Source organism: Zalophus californianus, chromosome 9 (genome assembly GCF_009762305.2).
Source record: "Zalophus californianus isolate mZalCal1 chromosome 9, mZalCal1.pri.v2, whole genome shotgun sequence".
In the NCBI taxonomy this organism is placed as follows: Eukaryota; Metazoa; Chordata; class Mammalia; order Carnivora; family Otariidae; genus Zalophus; species Zalophus californianus.
The window spans coordinates 119,001,459-119,027,861 of NC_045603.1; the positions used below are offsets into that span (position 1 = coordinate 119,001,459).

At 36.6% G+C, this 26,403-nt stretch overlaps 1 protein-coding gene across 8 annotated transcripts in view; it reads right to left on the minus strand.

The window, feature by feature from the left end:
* The window catches only part of ARMC3 (armadillo repeat containing 3), a 92,452-nt gene that overhangs the window by 54,875 nt on the left and 11,174 nt on the right, over nucleotides 1-26,403 (minus strand). For 5 of the 8 annotated variants that reach the window (XM_027595697.2, XM_027595695.2, XM_027595696.2 and 2 more), the window contains 6 exons: nucleotides 20,231-20,348; nucleotides 12,183-12,308; nucleotides 6,834-6,902; nucleotides 6,420-6,595; nucleotides 3,562-3,756; nucleotides 1,213-1,396 (listed from right to left, as the gene is read on the minus strand). In XM_027595697.2, coding sequence (XP_027451498.1) covers nucleotides 1,213-1,396; nucleotides 3,562-3,756; nucleotides 6,420-6,595; nucleotides 6,834-6,902; nucleotides 12,183-12,308; nucleotides 20,231-20,348 — 868 coding nt within the window. Of the gene's footprint in view, nucleotides 1-1,212; nucleotides 1,397-3,561; nucleotides 3,757-6,419; nucleotides 6,596-6,833; nucleotides 6,903-12,182; nucleotides 12,309-20,230; nucleotides 20,349-26,403 lie in introns of those variants that run through there. The other 3 variants (XM_027595700.2, XM_027595699.2, XM_027595703.2) reach the window with 3 other exon arrangements.

The following is a 26,403-nucleotide window of genomic DNA, read 5'->3' on the forward strand; positions in this document are numbered from 1 at the left end:
TAAATAGGTCCAGAGAAGCTGTGGTTCACTCATAGTCACAACCTAGGTCATCGCAGTGCCAGTAGTGGGACTAGCAGTAGAACTGGACCACCAGGGACTCTCCACCCAGTGCTCTTCCCACTGCTACATCACATGATGAGTAATAAACTCATGAAACTCACTATCCCAAGAGGGGCTGCGACCATCTTGAAATGGTCCAACCACATTAGACAAAAGAGAAATTGCAAAAATTTTAGGTCTGATATTGTCCGTGTCTTGCCATTGCCCTTTCTTTTGGTCTCAAATAGCTAAGAAGTCCTGAGAAAGTTGGAAAACAGAACTGATCAGGTTTGACAAGGTCTAAATTCCATATGACAGAATACTGAATCAAGCAACTTTTTCTAGTATTAAAAACTTTAATTTTACAGCCTGTTTAGATTTGGCAACTTCCCTCTATGTTAACTATGTGCTGGATGGTGAAACTCGACTTACTGCAATAAAACTCTGCCTTGAAGAAATCAGTATGGATTGAGAAGGAAATGTTTCCCATAATATACACACAGACATATATACAGATGTGAGTATATATGTTTGGAATATAAATCACTTAAACCTAGTCAAAACTGTCATCATTTATAAGAGGAGTGATGTGGAAGGGGGAAATAAAATCACTTCTTTTATTAAATAAAATACTCCAAATATACATAAATTAAAACTATAATTTCATCTTCAGTGCTTGTGATGTAATTAATCTCTCATATTTTACAGATTTATGTCAACATAGCTTGCCACTGAAATGAAAATTGTATTATGTATATAGTATGAGCATATTATTTTTCACAGCTATATCACATGGCTCTGCTAGTCTCCAGCTGAAGTTGAAATTACTGTATAGATATCATTCCATATCGAAACAATGTTTTCAGGATCACAAACAATGCATGGATTCTGTAAAATTTCAAAATCAAGAGAAATAAAGGCTTAAAAACTTAATTTATGAATGAATTACTTTAAAAAGTAATTAAATCATAGAGTTTATTATATCCCTGACAAAGCAATCTCTACTTTTACTCATTGGCATTAGGATGAATTTTGGCCCCAAATAGTAAATATGGCGCTATTCTCAGATGACCATTTAAAAGCAGACAAATACTCTAGTGCTTATTAGTACTAATCAAAATCAAGAATAAAAGAGGAAGTATGTGTGCTTAGTTTATATAAAATAAGACATACGATCATAAGCTGCTTTAGTTATTGCTTTTGCTGCATTCTTCTGAATATCAGGAATTGTAGAGTTTTCTGCAAATGAGAGGAGCTTCTTAAGACCCCCCGTCTGCTGAATGAGCACCAAAGTATCCATATCTTCAAGGCAATTTGCTATCACAGAAAGTGCTTCTATATGAAGGTCATTCAATTCCTAATAATAAAAGCAAACACAACTTTAGAAAATTGTAATAAAAGAGATTGATACTTCCCAAATTTCACTATAAGACAAAGGTCAGTCAGAACGTAATGCTGTTAACTTTGTTGTGACAGATGTCCAAGGAAACAGTTTTGTTTATGATCATAACATCGCTCTCCCTCACAATTTGCCCCATCTCTTCTTGTTTCCCCTACTCCAAAATGTTCCACAGATAAAAGATAATTACTGGACATTTCCAGTAATGGTAGCCAAAGTGAAGTTGCTCATACAAACTTCTACCAATAACAATTTTAAAATCTGAAGAAAATATTCTTTGAAAAAGCAGACAGAAGCTGAAGAAAAGTGTATTCCTTAAAATCTCCTGGGGTAGAGGAAGTATTGTAAGTTTGTGGCCCTCTTGCCTGAGGAATCTCCCGAATCCCCATCGCTGTGGAAAACTGCAGCCTTGCTGGAACAGCGAGATGTTTAAAGTGGGAATCCTTAAAGTGAGAGGAACACAGGAAGGATGCTCATGGAATTCCCTGTCTTACCATGATGCCCGCCATCCTGAAGCAACTGGCTTGACAGAATGGCCTTTTGAAGACTTAGTTACCGTGTCAGCAAAGTGGCAATACCTTGCAGGGGCCTGGGCAAGGTTCTCCACGAGGTTATTATGTTCCGAATCAGCATCCAATATATGGTGCCGTTTCTCCCATAGCCAGTGATGGCGGGTCCCAGAATCAAGGGGTGGATGTGAGTGTGACAGCACTCATGATTACCCCTAGGGACCCACTAGCAACATTTTTGCTTCCTGACTCCCAGACCTTATGCTCTGCTGGCCTAGAGGTCTTAGTTCCAAAGGGGAGAATGCTTCCACCAAGAGACACAACAATGATTCCACTGTACTGGAAGTTAAAACTGCCACCCAGCCACTTTGGCCTCCCCATGCCTCTAAAGCAGGCAAAGAAGGGAGTTACAGTCCTGCTGGGGTGACTGATCCCAGTTACCAAGGGGAAATTGGACTGCTACTCCACAGTAGAGGTAAGAAGACTATATCTAGAATATAGGAAGTCCTTAGGGTGTCTGTTAGTATTACCATGCCTTGTGATTAAGGTCAATGGAAAACTACAATTACCCAATCCAGGCAGGACTACTAATGGCCCAGACCCTCAGGAATGAAGACATGGATTACCCTACCAGGTAAAGAATCACATGCAGCTAAAGTGCTTGCTGAGGGCAAAGGGAATATGGAATGTGTATTGAAGGAAAGTTAGTTATAAATACCAACTACCACCATGTGGCCACCTATAGACAAAAGGGTTGTAACTGCCATGAGTATTTCTTCCTTATTTTGTTAAAAATAAGTGTGTATGTGTGTATTATGAAATATCGTTGTTTTTTTCCCCCTTTCTTATCCCCTTAGGTAACATAAGATGTACTAACTTTAAAAATTAGCATTAATTTTACATCATAGTGTTTAAGTTACAGAATATCAAGGAGAAGAGTAAACATCATTGCATCCTGTCTGGAGAAAGGGTTAGTATGTTTTGGTTGTACACAGGACAGTTATATCATTCCAGGCAGAAGTAGGACCTTGCTACTGCCTTTATTTGGAGACTGAGTATGATTCAAGGAGATGTGTATGAGTGCCAAATTTATAAGTGATGAACTTATGATGATTAATTTTCATGTTTTAACTTGGCTAGGCCAAGGTATCCATGTATTTGGTCAAACATTATTCTAGATGTTTCTGTGAAAGTATTTCTTTAGATGAAAATTATATTTAAGTCAATAGACTGAGTAAAGCTGATTACTCTCCACAATGAGGAGTAAGTCACTCTTCTTACTTTTCCTTTGAGAAAACTATGGCCGATAAAGCCTAAAAGACTAATTCTAGGTATTTCAGGAAATCATAAACAAGATCCTAAACAAGAATTTAAAAATCTTAAATTTCTAAACCAGAAGATAACAAAATTATTTTATAATGGCCTCTATCATAAATCTGATTTAATCATGCTGATAAACAATGTAGCAATAAGCAAATTAGTCCATTATACTTAGTACTATGCCTAAATATATTAAAATTTCATTTTAAAAAAATATTCTATAATTCATATTTTATAACAACATTTAGAAGAGACACATTTCCTTGTAGAGAGTTGAATGAAAGTTACAAATACCTTAGTTTCTAGGATTTTAATAAGGTGGTCCATTCCTTGATTGTCCCTTAGCATAGCCCGTGCCTCCTTATCATTTGTAATAACACCTAAGGTTTTGAGAGCCAACAATTGAATAATTGGATATTCTGACTTCAAGAGATCTAATATAGGGGGGACTGCATTTAGTTCTTGAAGTGTAGCTCGACACTGAAAATCCTGCCATGAAATACAAATGATCAAATAAGTAACTTTTAAAGCAAAATATAGTTAGTCTCAAGAATGGAAAACTCTATCTTCTAACAAAGGACATTATAAGTTATAAATTTCCCATCTTTTATTCCAGATTCCCTTCCAAAATACCTCACACAAAAAATAAGCAAACTTTCAACTGACAACACCTAAATATTGATTCTAACTCTGCAGACATTGTCAATAACAGGAAATAGATGTGATCTATGACTTCTGCAGTTTTTATTGTTTCTTTATTATCTGGCAAATTCCTTTTATTACAAATAGCATTACAATAAATCTGTGCATAATCAAATTCTTTTCACACTCTGTACCTTGTTTCAAATAGTATTTGATAAAACGAAAGGATGGCATCAATTCCTTATTATCTTTATTCAAATGGAATGTTTATGAAATGCTTACATGCACTCAATGCTGTTGGCAGACCCTGTGCACACAAATTTTTATCAGGTTTAGTTCAGACACATGACCTTTATTTAAGACATTTACAATATCAAGGGGTCATTAGAGTCTAGATGAGTTGCTCCGCAGTGTGTGTCTATAATTTTGTGTGTGTGAGTGGTGGGGAGAGGGCTACTCGGGGGTCAGGAATGGAGAAAACAGAGCAAAAAGTCATGAAAAGCCCCTGAACTCTGACTGCTAAATCATGACACTTAAAAGCAAAACATCATAAATGTAAAATAGTATTAAAGGTGGAAAAACCCTACTAACTTAGGTTTCTCTATCCATTCTTCAATGAATGCTTCCTACAGATATAAAAATTGTGGGTTGCTATTTGTTATAGGTTGAATTGTGTCCCTCCCAAAATATAAGTTGCAAGTCCTAACCCTCAAAATGTGACCTTATTTGGAAATAGGGTCATTATAGATGTCATTAGTTAAGATAAGTTCATAGTGGAGTAGGGTGGGTACTTAATGGTGTCTTCATAAGAGTGGTGTCTTTATTTTTTTTTTAAGATTTTATTTATTTGACAGAGAGAGATACAGCGAGAGAAGGAACACAAGCAGGGGGAGTGGGAGAGGGAGAAGCAGGCTCCCCGCAGAGCAGGGAGCCCGATGCGGGGCTTGATCCCAGGACCCTGGGATCATGACCTGAGCCGAAAGCAGACGCTTAACGACTGAGCCACCCAGGCGCCCCAAGAATGGTATCTTTAAAAGAAGATGAGACACAACAGAGGGAGAGATTGCAATGATGAAGTTGTAAACCAAGGAAATTAATATACTGTTATTAACTAGTATACTTCTGTTCTGAAGAATAGTGAAGGCAAGCTTTTCATTTCTGTTTGATAAAAAAAATACAGGGAAATAAAAGCTATGAGGAGTCTTGAGATGAAAGACACTAACACATTGACAGGGTTATTTAGGCCTATGGGCTGAGAGAAGGTAAACAGCTGAGCTTCCTTCAGCATGTCTCCCTCAGGCAAGAGCAAGGGCAGAAGCCAGTGAGTGCCCAGCCATGTGGCAATAACTTCTAAGGCCAGGAATGTAGGTATGCTTTGCTGTCTTTGGGCACAAGCTCATTGCCTCTCCATGAAACGGAGGCCTCATTTTCACTCTCTCTTCCTTTTATACTCCACTGCTGGCTATTTAAGATGGTGTTTTTGTATCTTCAGTTGATCTAAAGCTTATCAAGTGTGTGTGGGAACTGTTCAGGAACCTGAGCAGGGAAAGAAGCAGAGAAGGCTGTCCAGTGTCAGGGAGCTGACCTGCTATGGGTGTGAGTGTGTGTGTCTTGTGGGGCTGCAGCAGGGGCAGGGACACAGAACAGCACAGAGGGGAAGAGGCCAAGGGAGGCTGTTTCTTTCCGTAACAAAGGAAGACAGTTCAGTGACAGCATCTTCCAATTGTGAACAATGAGTTCTGTTCGGTGTATTCAACTCACTGGGTCTTCACCAATAAATAAGTCTAACCCAAACTGTTGGTACACTGAATAAGGCATATATTGCACCCAATGTGCTTAGATCACCAAGGTTAGGTCAATAAATAACTGCCCGAGTCAAACTTAGTTCAATATATTAGATATCCTTTTTCAGAAGAAATACATTCAGGGCGCCTGGGTGGCTCAGTTGGTTAAGCAACTGCCTTCGGCTCAGGTCATGATCCTGGAGTCCCGGGATCGAGTCCTGCATCGGGCTCCCTGCTCAGCAGGGAGTCTGCTGCTCCCTCTGACCCTCCCCCCTCTCATGCTCTCTCTCTCTCTCTCTCTCATTCCCTCTCTCAAACAAATAAATACAATCTTAAAAAAAAAAGAAGAAATACATTCATCTAGTATAATCCTGCCTTAATTTGCAAGCCATTCTATTCTTTCAAAATTTAAATACACTTCTAAAATGCCCTTTCATAGACCTGTACTCTGAAAAGTATAAAACACTGAAAGAAATTGAAGAGGACATAAAGAAAAGGAAAGACATCCCATACTCATGGATTGGAAGAACAAAGTCTATACTACCCAAAGCAATCTACACATTTAATACAATCCTTATCAAAAGACCAACAGCATTTTTCACAGAGCTAGAACAAACAATCCTAAAATTTGTATGGAACCACAAAAGACCCTAAATAGCAAAGCAATCCTGAAATAAATTCTATAAATAGGTATGGTCAAAATACACTTTTAGAAATTATCCTCACCTGGACCAAGTTGTAAATGCACTCAATAGAGTTCTTCTTCACGTCAGGGTCTGGGCTGGCCAGCAGTCTGATGAGTGGCTCTAACCCACCATGCTCAAATATTTGCACTTTGCCGGTATACTCTGCAGACATGTTCGCCAGGCAAAGACTGGCAAACTCATGGATAACCACTTCCTCTGCACATCAGAGTTAAACAACACAAGTATGCAAAAGGCTTACTCAAACATTACTTTAAAACATGTTTTGAAAACCAAAGCTTCACAAATCTTACTTGGTTGGAACCCATCTTGGTTTGAGAGATTTTAATGACAATTCACAACTGATACTACATAAACTATTTTCGATGAGTAGTTCAACCCAATGTGAAAAATAAACCAGCCCCACTTTTGAAACAGATGTACGATGGAAAGTTACCTTCTGGAGCAAGCTGAGCAATGATGGAATTCATGACATCTAACTCCCTTAACAATTTTTTAACATCATCTACAAAAGGAGACACAGAATATTAATGTTTATTAAAAATAATAATAATGGTGATGTTGTTGAAATAGTCCCTTATGAGGTAGGCTTTATTATTACCTAATTTTACAGATAAAGAAATTGAGGCTCAGGGCGCCTGGGTGGCTCAGTTGGTTAAATGACTGCCTTCGGCTCAGGTCATGATCCCGGAGCCCCGGGATAGAGTCCCACATTGGGCTCCCTGCTCAGCTGGGAGTCTGCTTCTCCTTCTGACCCTCCCCCCTCTTGTGCTCTCTCTCTCTCTTTCTCTCTCTCTCACATAAATAAAATCTAAAAAAAAAAAAAATTAAAAAAAGGAAATTGAGGCTCAAAATCACACAGCAAGTGAATGGTGGGACCAGGTGGCTTGCCCAGGTCTATCTGCCCCTAGACAGACTCTGGCTTCTGCTCCTTGATCACTGAGCTTCCAAAACACCAGAAAAATGCAAAATATGCCTAGAACATAATCAGTAAATTCAAGTTACTGTGTCCTACATTTGTTTATTATATAGTAGAAATTCTTTGTTGTTTTGCTTTGTTGGGAAGAGTATTTTAAAATTTTGATTTTAATAAAACTTGTACAGAATGCACATGAGAATTATCCCCAGGCTTTTCAATGAATATAAATTGTTTGCATTCCATTTTCTTATCAGAGATGCCAAAAATGATGTAAGATAAACATACTGATTTTTTTTAAAGTTCACTTTTATATTATTTATGTGAGACTAAGTCCAGGCAGGTTTGCCCCTACTTCTCTCCTGCCATCCTTAACCCCTGTTTTCTGAGAAATAAGGCATAGGTACGAATTTAGTTTTTGTAGTTTCTCTTCTTGGTCAATTATTTTTGCTTGTAAGCCAAAATTAGCATTACCAGAATTTTGGAAAATTTCGCTCTACAGCAGCTAAGGCGGATGGTCTCTGGATGAATTTTTCCTCATTAACCACTGGGTATACTTGACTTTCAAGCCACCAAAACTTCTGCTCTCTATTTCTGTTCAAAATGGCTAAAGAGGGCCAGCAAATTTACAACTAGCCCTATGTATGTGAATAAGCTTGAAGTACAAAAGAATAGTAGAGCTTCTGGAAAGTGTAGTGTCCCAAAGGGGAGGACATTATTTTTCAGTCAACATTTGTTAAAAAAACAGAAGTATCACCTTGACAGGGAATTAACCAAGTTAAGGCCTAATACTCAGATCCTTCCAGGTGTTTTAGCAAACTACATAGTTGGGTACCCTCTGGAAGAGCTGTTTCTATTCTCTTCTCACTGTGAGGAGTCCAGGCTCTATTTTTCCAAAATGAGAAGGCCATGCCAGTCTATTTTTACATGCTTGATGCAAAATATTTCTGGCCTTTTAGATCTCCAAGTTCATTCTCCATTCAGTATACAAAATAATACGCCAGGAACATTCATGCTCCATGTGCTCTCTGCTCCTCTTCTGAGCAGGAAGGACCTACTCCTACAGGGAGAAGCCAGCATGCTGCATCTGTGTGTGCCATCACCCCTTGATCTGTCCTAACAAGTCCAAAGTTCTCGTCAGAGGATTCTCTGTGCCGTGAAATGCCTTTTTTTTTTTTTTTGAAATGCCCTTCTTGATATGAATTTAGCCAAATCTGATATATCTAGTACATCTATCCACTAAACCATTTTCTCTTGGCTTACCGGATGATTCAGCTTCACTGACAGCTCTTATAAACCGGTGGCATACCTGATCGATTTGTTATTCTGCTTTTTGACACCAAATTGCTCCCCCCCAAAATCTTTCTTTTCTTGCGGTTAAATCAGTAAAAATAATAAAAATAAGGGATAAGCTGCTATTTTCAACACTTTAAAAACAATATTGCTCTCTGTCCCCTTCTCTCTCAACAGACTCCCATATATGGCAGCTGAGTAGAAACTCTGACTTGTGGTTGGTCCACATAAATTCACTCTCGCTAAACAGTGTGACACCTACAATTTTAGATTGTTCCAGTACTGCCAGCACCTTCACTTCCTGGAGCACCTTCAAGTGATCCGTTTTCATTGCATTCTTATTTGCAGGTTTGAGTTGCATAGTACTGACCCTCTAATTTATTTTTGACCTGGTATACTCTTTTACATCAACCATTTCTTAAGATGGCAAGCTCTTCAGATTGTCGTAATAATGTAAAGTCTGAGCTTCGAGGATCATGATGAACTCTCTCTTTAGCTGACTTCATTAAATGAGTCTCTGTAATACAGCCTCATCAAACTAAATACAAACTGGCAGGTAAAGGAGACAGCAGCTCCATTTTGATAAAAAGGTTTAACAAAGTAATTTAAGTGCCTGTCTGGAAGGACCCAGGCTTGGCAAAGGCATGTAACTCAGTAACTTCAGAAAAAAAGAAAAGGAAGAAAAAGCAAGATTTGTTTGCTCTCATAGCAATCCTTTTAGCACCTGGCATTCTACTGGAACATTTTGTTGGTTCATCCTCTATGAACATAGTGACATCATTGGGTACATGAAAGTCATGTGAAGATACACATTTCTAAAGAAAAATCAGTTATTTTAAAAACAGCCCAAAGATGATTTAACCATGCAGCAGCAGAGGTACATTTATTTACATATTCGTCTGGAAACATGCCTTTTGATTTAGGCAAATAACTACGTGCTCATATTTTATCCCATGTCACCTTGGACATGTATGCAAAGTGAAGCACTAGCTATTAATGTATTGGCTGTATTAACAAAAAAGGAACTCCACAAGCAGTTCGGGATGCCATGTGTTTATCCATGTCATCAGGTATTTCAAATAGACAATGAGTTCAGTCCAATAATGGCTTAATTTTTTCCACCCAATTCATGGAACCAAAAGAAAGCTCTTGGAGGTTCATTCCTCACATGTAAGACCCAAACACTCACTGGAAACTGCCAAGACAACAAAACTCTTTCCAGTGTTATGCTTCGTGGTTGCAGACTGCACTCTCGTCTAGCACTGGTCACAGTCCGGCCGGCCAGCCCGCAGGGTGTGGCTTGACAGGTCTGAGTGCCACTGCATTTGGCTCAAACACAACAGTAATTCTCAATATTTTGGGGTTACAGACTCCTTTAGAAACTCATTAAATTCAATATATAAATCCTGCTCAGGAAAATTTTGCAAACAATTTGGAGGGCTTCACAGGTTATAAACTCCTCACATATTGGAAGATGGAAATACTCAATTAAAATGAGTAATAGAAATTAAGAACAAAAGTAAACAGGAAAAAAAGTCACAGAAACCTAGACATTAAATTAGAAAATATAAGTATACGCAGGCAATTATAACTCTCCTTTCCAAACGAGCTGCATTCTCCCCCAAAATCACTTAGAAGGAGAACCTTAGTATGTGCACTAATGTTAAGGATCGGAGAAGATCTGATGAATAGAAAGCCCCCTACACTATGAGCCAGAAGCTACAGTTATAATTCTAGCTCTGATCTCATCTCTTCTACCAACCAGCTGCATGACTGATTAGGGAACCTAATCCCTTCAGAGCTCATTCCTATTTTTAAAATGAGGAATTGCAGGAATTGCAAAAGATGTGTTACAAAGCACCACTGGTTCTCAAATTCTGTGGTGTATAAACAGAATAAAACATAAGAAAATTTTTAATTTTCCCTTTTTTTGGTTATAAATGCATTCAGTAAGTCTCATTCAATATGGCAGAATTAGTATACAGAATGAGATAAATTTATGAGGGTTCCACAATACAAATGATTACTACCTCATTTAACTGCTCTGTACCTCAGTTGCCTTATGTGTAAAGGGAACGATAATAGCACCAACCTCATTAAATGACAATATACAAATAGCATATAGAACAGTGCCTGGCACATTGTAAATGCTGTGTGAGTGTTGACTACTGGTATCATAATCTGGGTTGGTGGAACATCCTCTGCCCACAACTGTCTTCATCCTGCGGCTATCTGCTGAGTCCCTGCCTTACAGAACAGCCACCATTAGAGCTCATGCAGTTGCTGCCCGACGGAGCCCCATCTGTCCCCCAGCACTGCAGGTGCTGTTCATGTAGTCTCTGCAGCTGAGGCTGAAATCGCACAGATGCCACAGAAAACTCTCCTTGCCCTTCTCCTCCCATCTTCCTGTCTCTGACTAATGCCACAGTCCCTGATGGACGCCATGGAATAAGGAGCAACCCCCGCCGCCTGTCTCACACAGGATTCAGGAAAGTGAAGTGGGGGGACTGGAAGCTGAGGGAGGAAACTGTTTGTGTTTTTGCTGAGACTGGTGAGAGGGAAAATATGATAATTTTAGCCCCATGCCGTGAGAGAGAGAGAGAGAGACATGTTATTCCTAGCTGCCTGAGTTTCATGTTAGAATTCAGTCTCTACCAAGAATGTCATTTTTTATTATAAAGTTAGAAGGCTTTTGTTGGCTAACTCAAAAAACCTACCATTATAACATGAAAATGACTTTCAAATGGAAAACACAACCTGTTCGTTAGTCAAGGACTGCCTTTATTGCCATGGTTTTGGTCAAACTGATATTCTAACAGACATAATAGCATGTTTTAACTAATGCTATTATTCTGTCATATTAAATATATGAAAATATTCAAACAAGTAATGGGTCTGATTTAAGAAATAAATACATGTCTAAAATTATTTTTGGCAAAATATATTTTGCAGTTTCAAAAAAAAAATAAATGTATCAAACCTCTTTACCCTGGGCTACTTTCACTGTGACATACATATGAAGTGTAGCTTACATATAGGCAGACAAATTATATTATGCTAACTCAAGAAAAAAATCTATTTTAATTTTAAGAGACAATGATTGCCCTTCAGCTTGTTAGACTGGAACATACTATATCACCAACTTTGACAGTTTTTGCATGGATAAATTTGCACATATTTTTATATTTTAAAAATATCTCTTGGGGCGCCTGGTGGCTCAGCTGGTTAGCCTCGGACTTGGTTTTGGCTCAGGTCATGATCTCAGGATCCTGGGATGGAGCCCTGCATCTGGCTCTGTGCTCAGCAGGGAGTCTGCCTCTCTGCCTCTTTCTCCTTCTCCCTCTGCCCCTCCCCGCCCCCGACCAGCTGGAGCTCTCTCTCTAAAATAAATAAATAAAACTTTAAAAAAATCTCTTAAAATATGAAATCATACATCTGTTGTATTATATACATTTAACTTTTTGTTAACATTAAAGTCAGTTCAAATAAAATTCAAACAAATCCCTCAAAATTAAATTTTAAAAAGATAATGTATTATGTGAGATTATTAGACTATTTTAAAAAGTTGACACTTACTGTTAGAAGCCAGGATTCCAAATATCATAGTGGCATTTCTTCTTACAATTTTGTCTTCATGGGTGAGCAGTTTAGTTAAGGGTTCCACAGCTCCAAGTTCAAGGAGGGTAGCTTTATTTTCTTCACCTGATGTCACAGGTAAAATAAAATCATGCACGGCATCAATCTCATCAAAACTCTTCCTTGTGTCATTTTAATTTCTTATTTGCCATTTGCCTTTCACATTCCTCTTTGCTTCCACATATATTTCTCTCGGAATAAACTTTAGAGCACAGGTAGCCTGGGCAAAAGTTGCTCTCCTTCCTCCTGCTGTTGACAAAGCTGGCTTCCTCTTGTCATTCGGTTCTTAGTTCACCCTGCACCTGCTCAGAAGGGTCTCCCCTGACCACCCTATGTAATGTTATCACTACATCCAAGCCTTTCTTATCCTTCTTTAGTCTACCTTCTTCATACCACTTGGCGATCTCCTTGAACACTTTGCCTGTTCCACTCTAACTGAATTTTCCATGAGGACAGACACCCTTTCCGTTCTGTTCTCTCATATCCTCAGTGCCTAGCATAGTGCTAGTCATGGATTGGCATAATTAATCACAAGACTTAATTAACATACACAGTCCCCACTTTGAGTTAAAGTGGGATGGTGGGGTGAGTTCAGGGGGTTCATCTTTCACCCAATGGGGTTACAGTTCCTATTTTATCAGGCAAGATGTGCCTGCAGCTAGCATGAAGGTATGTGCACAGAGGGGAGACGCCGGGGTCACTCGGGACTCCTTAGCTGTGGCAAGAAGCCCCAGAACAGAACCAGAAGGCCAGATAAGGCCAGAGTCCTGCTTAACTGTAGAAGCAGTTTGTCCATATCTTGATGAGCAGGATAGCATTCTACAAAGTCAGGAATAATGTTTAGGTCCTGATTAATTTCAGCTTTTCAATTTCACAGGCAATGAAAATACATTTTCACTTTCACTTTCAAAATTAATTTGAGAGTATAATAAAGTCATTTTAACTTTTCTTGCCTTAGTTTTCTCATAAAATTAGAGTATTTTATATTTTAAGTTATAGGTCCACATTCTGATAAGACACAGACTATAGCTTCGTAGAGCCCATGGAATTGCCCTGTATCTAAATGATCAAATCTGTCACCTGGTAAGAATATGTTGAAATATGCACTGTTGACTCTTACAAACTTCTTTTCAAATCTTCCAATATTTGTATTTTATGGAAATTTAAAACTTAATTTCTTAGATGAAAACATTTGTCAAATGAAACTTAATTTAAGATACTAATGCTTAAGTAAAAACATATTTTAATTATCAGATTGTTATAAAAATTGAAAGTTCCTTTAAATTTTCATTCTGAGGCTTTGATTACTTTTATTAACTTGAATTATTTCTTCATTAAAACATATTTCTTCTTTTTTAAATAATGCTATATATTATAACTTTATGATCAGAAGAGGATTTGCAAAATTAACAACCTGTGTCATCTTTTACATCTATTTTTATTCTTTTTTAACAGCTTTAATGAGATGACATACAATAGACTGTACATATTTAAAGAAAATGACTTGATAAGTTTTGACATGTGTTTAACACCCATGAAACCAAATGCCACCATGAAGAACATATCTAACACCCCCAAAAGTGCCCTTTTGACACTTTGTGATCTCTTCCTCCTATTACTATACATTATTTTGCATTTCCCAGAACTTTATATAATCATGCAGTATGAATTCGTTATTGCCTGGTTTTCTCACTCAGTCTAATTATTTTGAGATTAATTCACGTTGTAGCATGTATCATAGTTCATCCTATTTATTGTTTTTTTTTTTAAAGATTTTATTTATTTATTTGAGAGAGAGAGAGAGAATGAGAGATAGAAATCACAAGAGGGAAGAGGGTCAGAGGGTCAGAGGGAGAAGCAGACTCCCTGCTGAGCAGGAAGCCCGACGCGGGACTCGATCCAGGGACTCCAGAATCATGACCTGAGCCGAAGGCAGTCGCTTAACCAACTGAGCCACCCAGGCGCCCATCCTATTTATTGTTATTTACTATTCCATTATATGGATATATCATGATTTGGCTGGATCATATATGTTTGGTGTACATTTAACTTTTCGAGAAACTGCCGAACTGTTCCAAAGTGGATGCAAAAGTTCCAATTTTTCCCCATCCTAGCCAACACATCTGTCCATCTTTCTGATCATAGTAATCTTAGAGGGTGTGAAGTAGTATTTCATCATGGTTTTAATTTGCATTTCCCTCACAACTAATGATGGTGAGCAAAAGGTATGCTTATGCCATCCATATATCTCTTTGGTAAAGTCTGTTCAAATCTCTTGCTTGTATGTATTTTTAAATTTGGTTTGTTTTATTATTGAGTTCTGAGGGTTCTTTATATATTCTGGACACAAATCTTTTATCAGATATATGATTAACAAAAATTTTCTTGTGGTCTATGGAGTATCTTTTAAAAAAATTACTAGACTTTTTTTGAGCAGTTTCAAGTTTATTAAAAAATAAACAGGGGTGCCTGGGTGGTTCAGTCCGTTAAGCAGCTGACTATGGATTTAGGTCATTCAGGGTCCTGGGATCCAGTATTGTGTTGGGCTCTGGGCTCTCTCCCTCTGCCCTTCCCCCCCACCTCTGCTCATGCTCTCTCTCTCTCAAATAAATGTCTTTTTAAAAAAATGAACGAACAATACAGAGTTCTCATATACTCTATCCCCCTTCCCTCCCCCGTTTCTCTTATTATTAACATCATGCATTAGTGTGGTACATTTGTTACAATTGATGAACCAATATTGACACATTACTATTAACTAGAGTTGATAATCTACATTATGGTTCACTATATGTGCTGTACAATTCTATAGGTTTTGAGAAATGTATAAGATTATGTTTAGCTTTCTAAGAAACTACCAAATCATCTTCCAAAGTACCTGTACTATTTTGGACTCCCACCAGCAATGAGTGAGAGTCCCTGTTGTTCCACATCTTCACCAGCATCTTATGTTGTCAGTGTTTAGAATTTTAGCCATTCTAATAGGTATGTAGTGATATTTCATTATTGCTTTAATTTGCAATTTCCTGATAATATATGATGTCTTTTCACGTGCTTATTTGCCATCTGTGTATCTTTTTTGGTGAGGTGTGTGTTTAGGGTAAATTTGATAAAATCCAATCAATTGTCCTCTTATGGATTATGTTTTAGTGTCATATCTAAGAAACTTTTGGCTAACCCAAATACTCTTTTGGTAGCAACCCACAAATTTTTATATGTTATGTTTTCATTTTCAATTTGGATTTTCCTTTTGAATTCTTTCACTGACAGATTATTTATAAGTGTGTAGTTTACTTTCTACTTAATGATTGTCCAGAGTCCTTTGTGTTAAGTGATTTTCAATTTAATTCTATTGTGGTATGACATATATTTTATATGATCGGAATTCTTTTAAAATAAATTTATTAAGGCTTGTATTATGGCTCAGAATATCACCTATTTTGATAAATGTCCTGTTTGCATTTGAAAAGAATGTTATTCTGCTTGGAGTGTTCTATAAATATCAATTAGGTTAAATTCATTTTTATTGCTGTTCAAATCTTTTATATTCTTACAGATTTGCTATTCATTTTTTCTTTCTTTTATTAACAGAAGGTTATTAAAGTCCTCAGCTATAATTGTGGATGTTTATTTCTCCCTGCTTTCTAACTTCATGTATTTTGAAGCTCTGACATTATAGGTTTTTTCATAGCTTCTTTTTTTCTTTTATTTATATCCAGTTATTTAACACATACTGTAATATTAGTTTCAAGGGTAGAATTCGCGATTCATCAGTTGCATATAACACCCAGTGCTCATTACATCAAGTGTCCTCCTTAATGCCCATCACCCAATTACCCCCTCCCCCCACCCACCTTCCCTCCAGCAACCCTCAGTTTGTTTCCTATAGTTAAGAATCTCTTATGGTTTGCCTCCCTCTCTGTTTTCATCTTATTTTATTTTTCATAGCTTCTTGATTAATTGACTCTTTTATTATTATAAAATGAGGTTTTTTATCTGATACTACTCCTTTATTATTCTGATATTAGTATAGCCACTCCGGCTTTCTTTTTTTTTTTTTTTTTAAAGATTTTATTTATCCATTTGAGACACAGAGATACAGAGAGAGAGAGAGCGAGAGAGAGCATGAGCAGAGGGAGAGGGAGAGGGAGAGGGAGAAGCAGGCTGCCCACTGAGCCAGGAGCCCAACGTGGGGCACGATCCCAGGATCCTGGGATCATGACCGGAGCAAAGGCAGACGCTTAACCATCTGAGCCACCCAAGGCACCCGTCCAGCTTTCTTTTGATTAGTGCTAATATATCGTTTTTTATCCTTTTACTTTCAAGATATTTGTGTCATTATATTCTAAGTGCATTTATTGGATGCAGCATGTAGTTTGGTCTTGATTTTTATAGACTATAAAACTATCTCCTTGTTAATTGAGTACTCAGCCCATTTACATTTAGTTGGATTATTGACAACATTAGGTTTGAGTCTACCATCTTGTTATTTGTTTTTTGTGTGTCTCATTATTCTTTGTTTTCCTTTTTTTCATTTCTGCCTTCTTTGTATGAATTGAATATTATTTTTATAATTCCATTTCATTTCCTTTGTTGGCTTATTTGATATTACTCTTTGTTATTTTAGTGGTTGTATTAAAGTCTGTAGTATACATCCTTATCACAGTCTACTTTTAAGTTGGGATAGAGCACTTCACATATAGTGCAAGAACCTTACAATAGTATATACTTCCATTTTTCTGCTTTCTACCTTGGTTCTGTTGTTGTCATATATCTTATTTTTACAAGTGCTTCTGCACAGTAAATGATTACTATTTTTGTTTAAGATAACCAATTTGATTCTTCAGTGATTTAAATAATGAGAAAAAAACTTTCTGTTACCATTTCTAATGTTCTATCTTTATTATTTTGTGTAGATCCACATTTCCATCTGGTATCATTTTCCTTCTTCCTGAAGGACCTACTTTACTATAATTAGTAGTGTGGGTCTGCTTGCAATAAACTACTTCAGCTTTTGAATGTCTGAAAGAGACATTATCTCACTTATGTTGTTGAAAGATATTTTTGCTGGGAATAAAATTCTAGGTTTAAAGTTTTTATTTTTCTTTCAGTATTTTAAAGATGCTACTCCACTGACTTCTTGCTTGCATCATTTGTGATGATAAATCTACAGTCATCCTTATTTTTGTTCCTCTGAATGTAATGTGCTTTTCCCCCTGGCTTCTTTTTAAGATTTTTTCTTTATTACTCTTTTCAAACAATTTGATTTTGTTGTACCTTGGTGTAATTTTCTTCATATTCATTGTGCTTGGGTTTTTACGAGCATCTTGGATCTGGAAGCTTAGAGTTTTCGTCAAATTGGGGAAATTCAGAGCTATCATTTCTCCTAATACTTTTTCTGTCCCTCTCTCTTCTTTTTCAAAGACTCTAATTACACATACATTGTGTCAGTTTTTATTTACTGATGATTTTATATCCTCATTAGGAGTTATATTTTCCTGCTTCTTTTCATGCCTGGTAATTTTTTATTGGATGCCAGACATTGTGAATTTTACCTAGTTGGTAAATGGTTATTTTTGTATTCTTCAAATTTGTTTTGGGACACAATTATCTGGAAACAATTTGATCACTTTAGGTCTTGCTTTTTAAAATATTTATTAGGTAGTACTCGAACAGAGCTCGATCAAGGGCTAATTATTTCTAACCATTGAAGCAAGACCCTTCTGTGTATTCTACACAATTCTCCATGAATATTGAGATTTTCTAGTCTGGCTGATAGAAACAGGCACTATTTGTGGCCCTGTGTGAGCATCAGGCACTGTTAACTCTGATCATGTTAAGTGCTTTGTCTGACTTCAAGTAGTTCCCATATATATACCTCCTTATCAGTACTCAGCTGAACACTTGAGTCGGACCCTTTGCCTATCTCCTGAGTTCTCTTTCCGTGAAACTCTTTCCTCTCTGTTACTGAAAACTCTTGCTGCCTTTGTCTCCCTGATCTCTGAGATCTGTCTTCTCAACTCAGAGTCCACCAAGCTCTGTACAAGTTACCCCTTCCTGTGATGTGGCCTGCAAATTCTCTGAAATCAATAAGCTGGGGTAATCATAGATTTTATTTCCCTCATTTCCTATCTCTCAATGGTCACTGTCCTTCATTGCCTAATATCCAGTGTTTTGCCCACTGTTATTTCATAGATTTTTGTTTTCTTAGTTGTTTCAATCAGGAAAGTAAATTTGACCCCTTGGTCCATCATGGCCAAAAGGCAACGTCCTATCATTTATCTTAAAAACACAGTCAGAAAATACTGCTAGTATAAAATACCAGACTTACAGTAATTTCTGTATTGACTTCACATAAAATATATGCCTATCTATTTCTTTACCTCATGTCATATAAAAAAGATGGCATTTGATAACTCTGTATGGCTGAGTGAGACTCATGTTGCCATAACTGCATGATCCAATGTCTCCCTGATATCTGGCCCAGAATTCTACACAATTACTCATGAACCATACCTGCCAGAAGCAACGATTCTGGTTTTTATCTGGATTCCCAATGATGACTAGAGTGATATAGCAAGGTGAGTATTTCACCATTTGCTATTTGAGTGATTTGTTGTTTTCTCATACAAGTCCCAAAACAATGTTTAAAGTATCATTTCCTTAAATATCAAATTGCTCCCTTCTTAGTTTAAAAGGTTTTGTTAAAGATACCAAGTTGTACTAAACTCTTCAAGTATTCTCAATTAAAATGTTATACAGTATAATAAAAGTCTACTTTTATCCACCACTTGGAATGAACTAAAATATAATTGTCATTTATGTTTGTAAACCCTCTATGAATAAACCTTGCAAGAGAACCTAACTTGTACCATGTATAGTGTTTTAATAAACTCTATTTTTTATAACAGTTTTAGTTTTACAGAAAAATTGCAAGGATAGTACAGTTACCACATATCCCATACCCATTTTCCCCTGTTATTAACATTTTGCATTAGTGGGTACATTTGTTACAATTAATAAACCAATATTAATATGTTACTATTAATTAACATCCATGTTTATTGAGATTTCCTTACTTTTAGCCTAATGTTCCTTCTCTGTTCCAGGATCCTATCCAGGGTCCCCTGTGACATTTAGTCATATATCCTCAACTCCTCTTGGCTGAGAGTTTCTCAGACTCTTCTTGTTTTTGATAGCTGTGACAGTTTTGAGGAGTACTGGTTAGACGTACTATATCTAGTACGTCTAGAACGTCCCTGACTTGGAACTTGTCTGATTTCAGGGTTATAAGTTTTGGGGAAAAATAACAGAAGTGCCATTTTCATTACATCATGTCAAGTTCACATATTATCACTATGACTTATCACTGTTGATGCTGATTTTGATCACCTGACTGAATAGTGTTTGTCAGGTTTCTCTACTATAAACCTACTCTTTTTTCCCTGTTTCCATATTGTAATCTTTGAAAAGAAGTCACTATGCAAAGCCCATACCTAAAGAGTGAAAAGTTATATTCTGCCTCCTTCAGGTCAGAGTACATAAATTATTTGGAATTCTTCTGCATGGGAGATTTGTATTTTCTCTCCCATTTATTTATTTATTCAAGTATTTTTTTTACATCAGTATAGGCTTATAAACATTTATTTATACTTTGGGTTATAATCCAATACTACTTTATTTTCTTGCTCAAATTGTTCCAGCTTTGACCACTGGGAGGTCTTGCAGCTCCTGTGACTTACAATTTTTTAAACAACAATAAAACTTTCAACATGACTATTCTATGCAGTGACTAAATTACTCCTCAAGATTAAGATAGGCACTTAGGGAGATATATTAGTTTCAGGTAATGCATTAAATGATATTCTGGTTGTCTGAAAGAATTCATCTGACAAGAAGTGAATTAAAGACTAGGGAGAAAGGGCCCTTTACATAGTAAATATTTTAAGAAACTAATGAAATAGAAAAATAAACTGAAAAAACCAAACCTTTTAAAGCAAATCTATAAATGGCTTCACATGCTTTAGCCAAAATTTCTTCTTCTGGAGAATTAAGCATTAACACCACAGTTGCTGCTTTTTTGCTTTCAATCGTTAATGGATCAAACTGAAATGTAGAGAGAAAAAAATGTCAGGTTGACATATGAGCTTTAAAAAACACATAAAAAATGAATGGTGTCTAGAAACTCAAAGAGAACATAATCATGCTAAAAGGATGTAGTCACTGCCCACGAAGTGCATTGTAAAGTTTTTATTTAAAAAACATCACTGATAGATAGTTGCCAGTGTTGGTGGCTTTGGAATTCCTGGAGTAATGGCAGGAAGAGCAAAGCATTCTGGAATCTGACAGACCTAGTCTCTCAACTTAGCCATGTGGAATCAAACAAGTTACTTAAGCTGCTAGAATTTCAGTTTTCCTTTCCTGTATAATGTATATAATGATACCTATTCTTCCTGAAGGATCAAGGAGAGTATTAGAGATCATATATGTAATGCACTTAGCACATTGTCTGGCACATAATAGATGATCATTAAATAACATATACTAGCATAATTCTTAGTTGATACACAAGAATCCTTGAGTACTTGTATATATTAGATGCCCTGACAGTCCTAATAATCAGTACTTGCTTCTAATCACTATTCTTTCTGAGAAAGCAGAAATTACATATGTGAAATAACTAAAAAACAATAGAAAACTGCATATAACAAAATGTAAAATTGGATAAAACCTGAAACAGATTTTATGGTAATGGTAAAATGGTAATACGGTGTAAAGAAAAAGTGTATAGCTCTAGGAAGATCTCTATTGTGTTATGAGATCTTGAGAATTCATGGGTAGGCGAAATGCACAATAACAAATTCACGGCTCCTATGGGTTTTCTTTTGTCAAGGTGAAAACAAATTATTACACCATTTTTCTTCCATTTCCAAGAGACTGGTGAAGGAGGGTGTTCTGCTTATGTTAAAGGAAAAAAAATGAATTTCAAAGTTTTAGCTGGCTCTTTGTGTTGGCCCTTCCTAAATGGACATCTTATTGTGTCTGGGGATATAATTAAAATTGGTGTTCAGTTCCAGGCTGAGAATGGAGGGACAGATTACTCTAAGTAAGGAAGCATAATTGTGTGAGGTTGGGAGAGTGAAGACAGAGAAGAGAGCAGTAAGCAATGACCTAAAAGGGCACAGCTGGGATAAAAATCCCCCTTGCAGGGGAAATGACTGTTGGATTTCAGGACAGCATTATCTAACATCCAAATTAAAGCTGTTGTTTGTGTATGTCTTACTCTATACTAGAAACTCTAAGAGTTACAAAAGTCATAGTGTTTGTTCTCAAGCCTCTTGGACTCTTTCTGGGGAGATAAAACTTCATTAAAAGTCTGCCAGGGGTGCCTGGTGGCGCAGTCGGTTAAGTGTCTGCCTTCAACAGGTCATGATCTCAGGGTTTTGGGATCAAGCCCTGTAATCAGGCTCCCTGATCAACGAGAGTCTGCTTCTCCCTCTCCCTCAGCCACTCTCCCTGCTTGTGCTCTCTCTCTTGCTCATAAATAAATTAAAAAATCTTAAAAAAAAAAAGTCTGCCACATGCACCAAGCTTGTGGCACTTGTGGTTTTCCAGTGACGTGAACCAGTGAGAAAATATGGCCCCTCTAGCAGAGCCCAGAGCAATGGCAAAGACACTGGCTTCAACACCGATCAGAAGAGCACAATGGCCCAGAAATCCACAGAAATTTTAAGGGAGGACTTCTGAAACTATTTGGGGATTGAGGCTTGAAAACCATCAGGCACTCATAAAGTCAACAAGTATATTAACTATATATTTAAACAAATTACTTGGCAAATGCTCCAGCCCAAACTGAGGAAGACAAAATATAAAAACAATAGTAGTAGATCAATAAATACAATAAAATATATAGTTAAGCTGAATGATAGTGATGTTGTGAATCACAATGTAATTCTTAAGGATTTCTGAGGTAAAGATGACACATTATGAGAAAAAAATTAAAAATGACTTGGAATTAAAATTCTAGAAATTTTTCAACAAAGCTCATGTAAAGGAAACAGGATTGTTTTGGTAAACAGAAAGAGATTATTGCCCAGTTATAACTTATTTTTTACATTGATATAAAAAGCAGGCTTAAATATGTGTTTAATAGACTACAGATAAGTAGTAGAAGTTCCAAATTATCAAAAGGAAAGGGTAACAAATGAAAGTTGCTCAATTTAGAAAAAGGGAAGTACAAAAGAGACACAACATGAAAATATAGCAAAGAAACATCTTAAACTTAAAATAAACCTTAAACTTAAAATAAAATGATAGGAATAAAATCAAATCTATCAATGGCCAAAATAAACATCTATAGGGCCAGTAGATTTCATTAATTAAGATTGTCAGATTGAGTTAAAAAGCAAAATCTACTCTGTTTTTTGTATATTGGTGCATATTTCTTCCACTTGATCTTACAGAATACAAATTCAGATCTAAGATATAGAACATTTCTATCACCTCCTGACGCTCCTTCCCCCTCCAAAAAATCCCCAGAAAGATCATCGTTATGTGACTTTTAAAATCATAAATTAGTTTTTCCTGTTCTTAAACTTTATATAGAGAATATATATGTATATTTATATATAATATATATTCTATAACATATCAAATATATATATAATTTATATATAAAGAGAATCATAGAACATGACTTTTACCTCTGCCTTGTTTAGCACAGCACATCTCTGAGATTCATTCACATTTTTGTACTAAGTCATACTTTTTATAGCTGTATATTATTCTGTTGTATGAATGTTTGGATTCTTTCAGTTGGAGGCAATCATGAACAAAGCTGCAATGACTATTCTTGCACATGTCTTTTTGTGGATATGTGTCTTCATTTCCCTTGGGCACATACCGAGGCATGGATTTGATGAGTCATAGGCTAGATACGTATTTACCTTTCACGCATACTGTTGAACAATTTTATCAATTTATATTCCCACTAGTTATAAATAAGAGTTCCAGTTGTCCCACATCCTCACCAATCCTTGGTATTTTCAGTTTTTTTAATTTGCCTTTCTATAGCTCTTAGATTATATTTTTAAGTCAATCTGCTTTGCATGGTTGTTGCAGTGGAAGAAATGCTCTATTGCTCTATATTACTACTACTGCATCCTAGCCAGAAACAGAAGCCTTCTCAACACTTTAAAAATTCTCTTATGTCCCTTCTACTGACTCTGACTCAATACGTCCATCTATTTCTCAGCTTTGTCTTCTGCCATCATGCTTGATACTCCATCAATTTTTCTTTGCTTCCTCACAGAGAGGTTTCCTGTACCGCCCACAATGTTCAGTCTTTGAGGATTTCTTGGTAGCCATCAAGCAAATGGTGGAAGATAAAGCTTCACTGTTCAGCTACTCCTGCTACAGCTATTCTTCCTCCTCCTCCTCATTGGGGTCCCCACCCCATTCACTCCCTCTATTTCCACTTCAGCTCTCTCGTCTCTTCACTTTACTTCTTATCTTGCTTAGATTTCATGATCTATTATCTTAATAACACTCCTGCCAAACCCTAAATAAACCTTTGTGTCCTTCTGTCTTCTCATCAAATCAATTTTTTTTTTAAGATTTTATTTATTTATTTGACAGAGAGAGAGAGAGAACACAAGTAGGCAGAGCAGCAGGCAGAGTTAGAGAGAGAAGCAGGCTCTCCGCGGAGGAAAGAGCCCGATGTGGGGCTCGATCCCAGGAACCTGGGATCATGACCTGAGCCGAAGGCAGCTGCTTAACCAACTAAGCCACCCAGGCGCCCCTCATCAAATCAATTTAAAATACCCAAACCATGAACAGACACTAGAAATTTCTTTCTTTATATTTGTGCTCAAGCATCCGAGCATTCTAAGAGAATGTTAAACTACAGGGAAAATTAGGATTACTGTAAATTCATGATCAACAAATTCACAAGAGCCTCACATATTCACAAGAGCCTCTGCACATACTCTTCTATTATATTAAAGAAAATGTTTCTTCTACTATCTCAGCCCAATATCTAATGTGTGCTTTGGATTTTTAACCCATTCATCTTTAATTCACTCATTCATTCAATAAACACTCATTCAACTCCTATTAAGTGCATTATACTGAGAAGAGCACATTAAACAAGATAACCAAGTCCCCCACTCTCATAGAACATACATATTCCCCATTATGTCATACTATTAATTATCCCTTTTTTCTCTTGAGTAGTCACCTTCCTCCTAACAATTAAATTATTCCCATTACTTAGTTTGAGTCCACTTTACAGAGGGCCAATTTAGATTCAGTAAAATGCACCTATGATGAGTTTTAATAAATGTATATGTATGTATAGCCAATGATATGTGGAACTTTCCATTACCCCAAAATATTTGCTCCCACCTCTCTGCAGTTGATTCCCTTTCCCATAATCACTCTAGGCAACCACTGATCTGCCTCCTTTCACTATAGATTAACTTTGTTTAATACGAAATTATTACATCAGTACCCTTTATGTATGGCTCCTTTCATTTGGCAGAATGCTTATGAGATTCATTCAGATTGTTCCATGTATCAGTGATTCATTCCTTTTTACTGATGAGTGATATCTCATTGTATGAATACAACACAATTTGTTTATCCATTCAATTAGCTGATGGACCTTTGGGTTGTTTCCATTTGGGACCATTATGAATAAAGCTGCAATGAGCATTTTCATATAAGTCTTCTTGTAGATATGTGCTTTCATTTCTCTTGAGTAAATACCTAGGAGTAGAATTTCTGGCTTGCTCTGGTAGTGAATGTTTAACTTTACAAAAAAATATTTTTTTTTCCAAAGTAGTTTTACTATCTTGTGTTCCCACCAGCAATGTATCTGTATCCAACAATAGATACCTCTTCATTTATTTGTCTTCTTTGTCTCAGCAATGTTTTATAGTTTTCAGCATATAAGCATTGCATTTATTTTGTTAAACTTATCTCTAAATATTTCATTATTTTTGATGCTAATGGCAAATGATATCTTTTTTCTCCATGTATTTTTTTTAAAGATTTTATTTATTTATTTGACAGAGAGAGAGACAGCGAGAGAGGGAACACAAGCAAGGGGAGTGGGAGAGGGAGAAGCAGGCTTCCTGCCGAGCAGGGAGCCTGATGCAGGGCTCGATCCCAGGACCCTGGGATCATGACCTGAGCTGAAGGCAGACGCTTAACGACTGAGCCACCCAGGTGCCCCTCTCCATGTATTTTAAACAAGTGTTATTAGGTGAACAACATTTAGGACCATTTTTCCTCTTACAAATGAATCTTTTCATTAAGAAGATATGTATCTCTTTTTCTCTGGTAATATTATTTGCCCTGTAATATAATTCATCTAGTATTAATATAGGCACTCCATCTTTCTTATGATTATTTCAGTGTATCTTTTTCCATATTTTTACTTTTAACCTAGCCATATCTTTATATTGAAAGGAGATTTCTTGTAGACAGCTTATAGTTTGGATCTTGTTTTTTTTATTCAGTTTGACAGTCTCTCACTTTTAATTGGAGTATTAAATCATTTACATTTAATATAGTTACAGATATGATTGGGTTTTAATGGGCCATCCTCTTAGTTGTTTTCTCTTTTTCTGATTTGGCCCCTGGTTCCTTTTTCCAGTCTTCTTTTTAGTATCCAATTTTATCTCCTCAATTGGCTTATCAACTGAGTTTTCTTCTGATTATGGGTCACATATTTCTTTGCATATATAATAATTTTTATTGGCAACTAAACATTGTGAAAATTATGTTGGTGAGTGTCTGGATTCTTTTGGGGGGGTTTCTCTTAAAGGATGTTGAATTTTGTTCTGCTAGACAGTTGTTTTATTTATGGTTCAGCTTGATCTATTTAAGGCCTGCTTTAAAGCCTTATTACAGCAGGTCTGGGGAAGCCTTTGCTCTAGGGCTGGATTAGCCATACTACTACTAAGGCATGACCTTGCTGGGGGCTCTATTTAATACCCCAGATGTTCAATAAGATCTCTCCAATCTTTTGGATCAAAACCAGAATGTCTTCCAGACCTGTATGAGTCTAAAAATTATGCAGCTTACATCTCTCTGAGAGTTGTTCGTGCCTGTTCTTTGTCATGAGCATGAGTTTCACCCTGTGCAGCTTAGACTT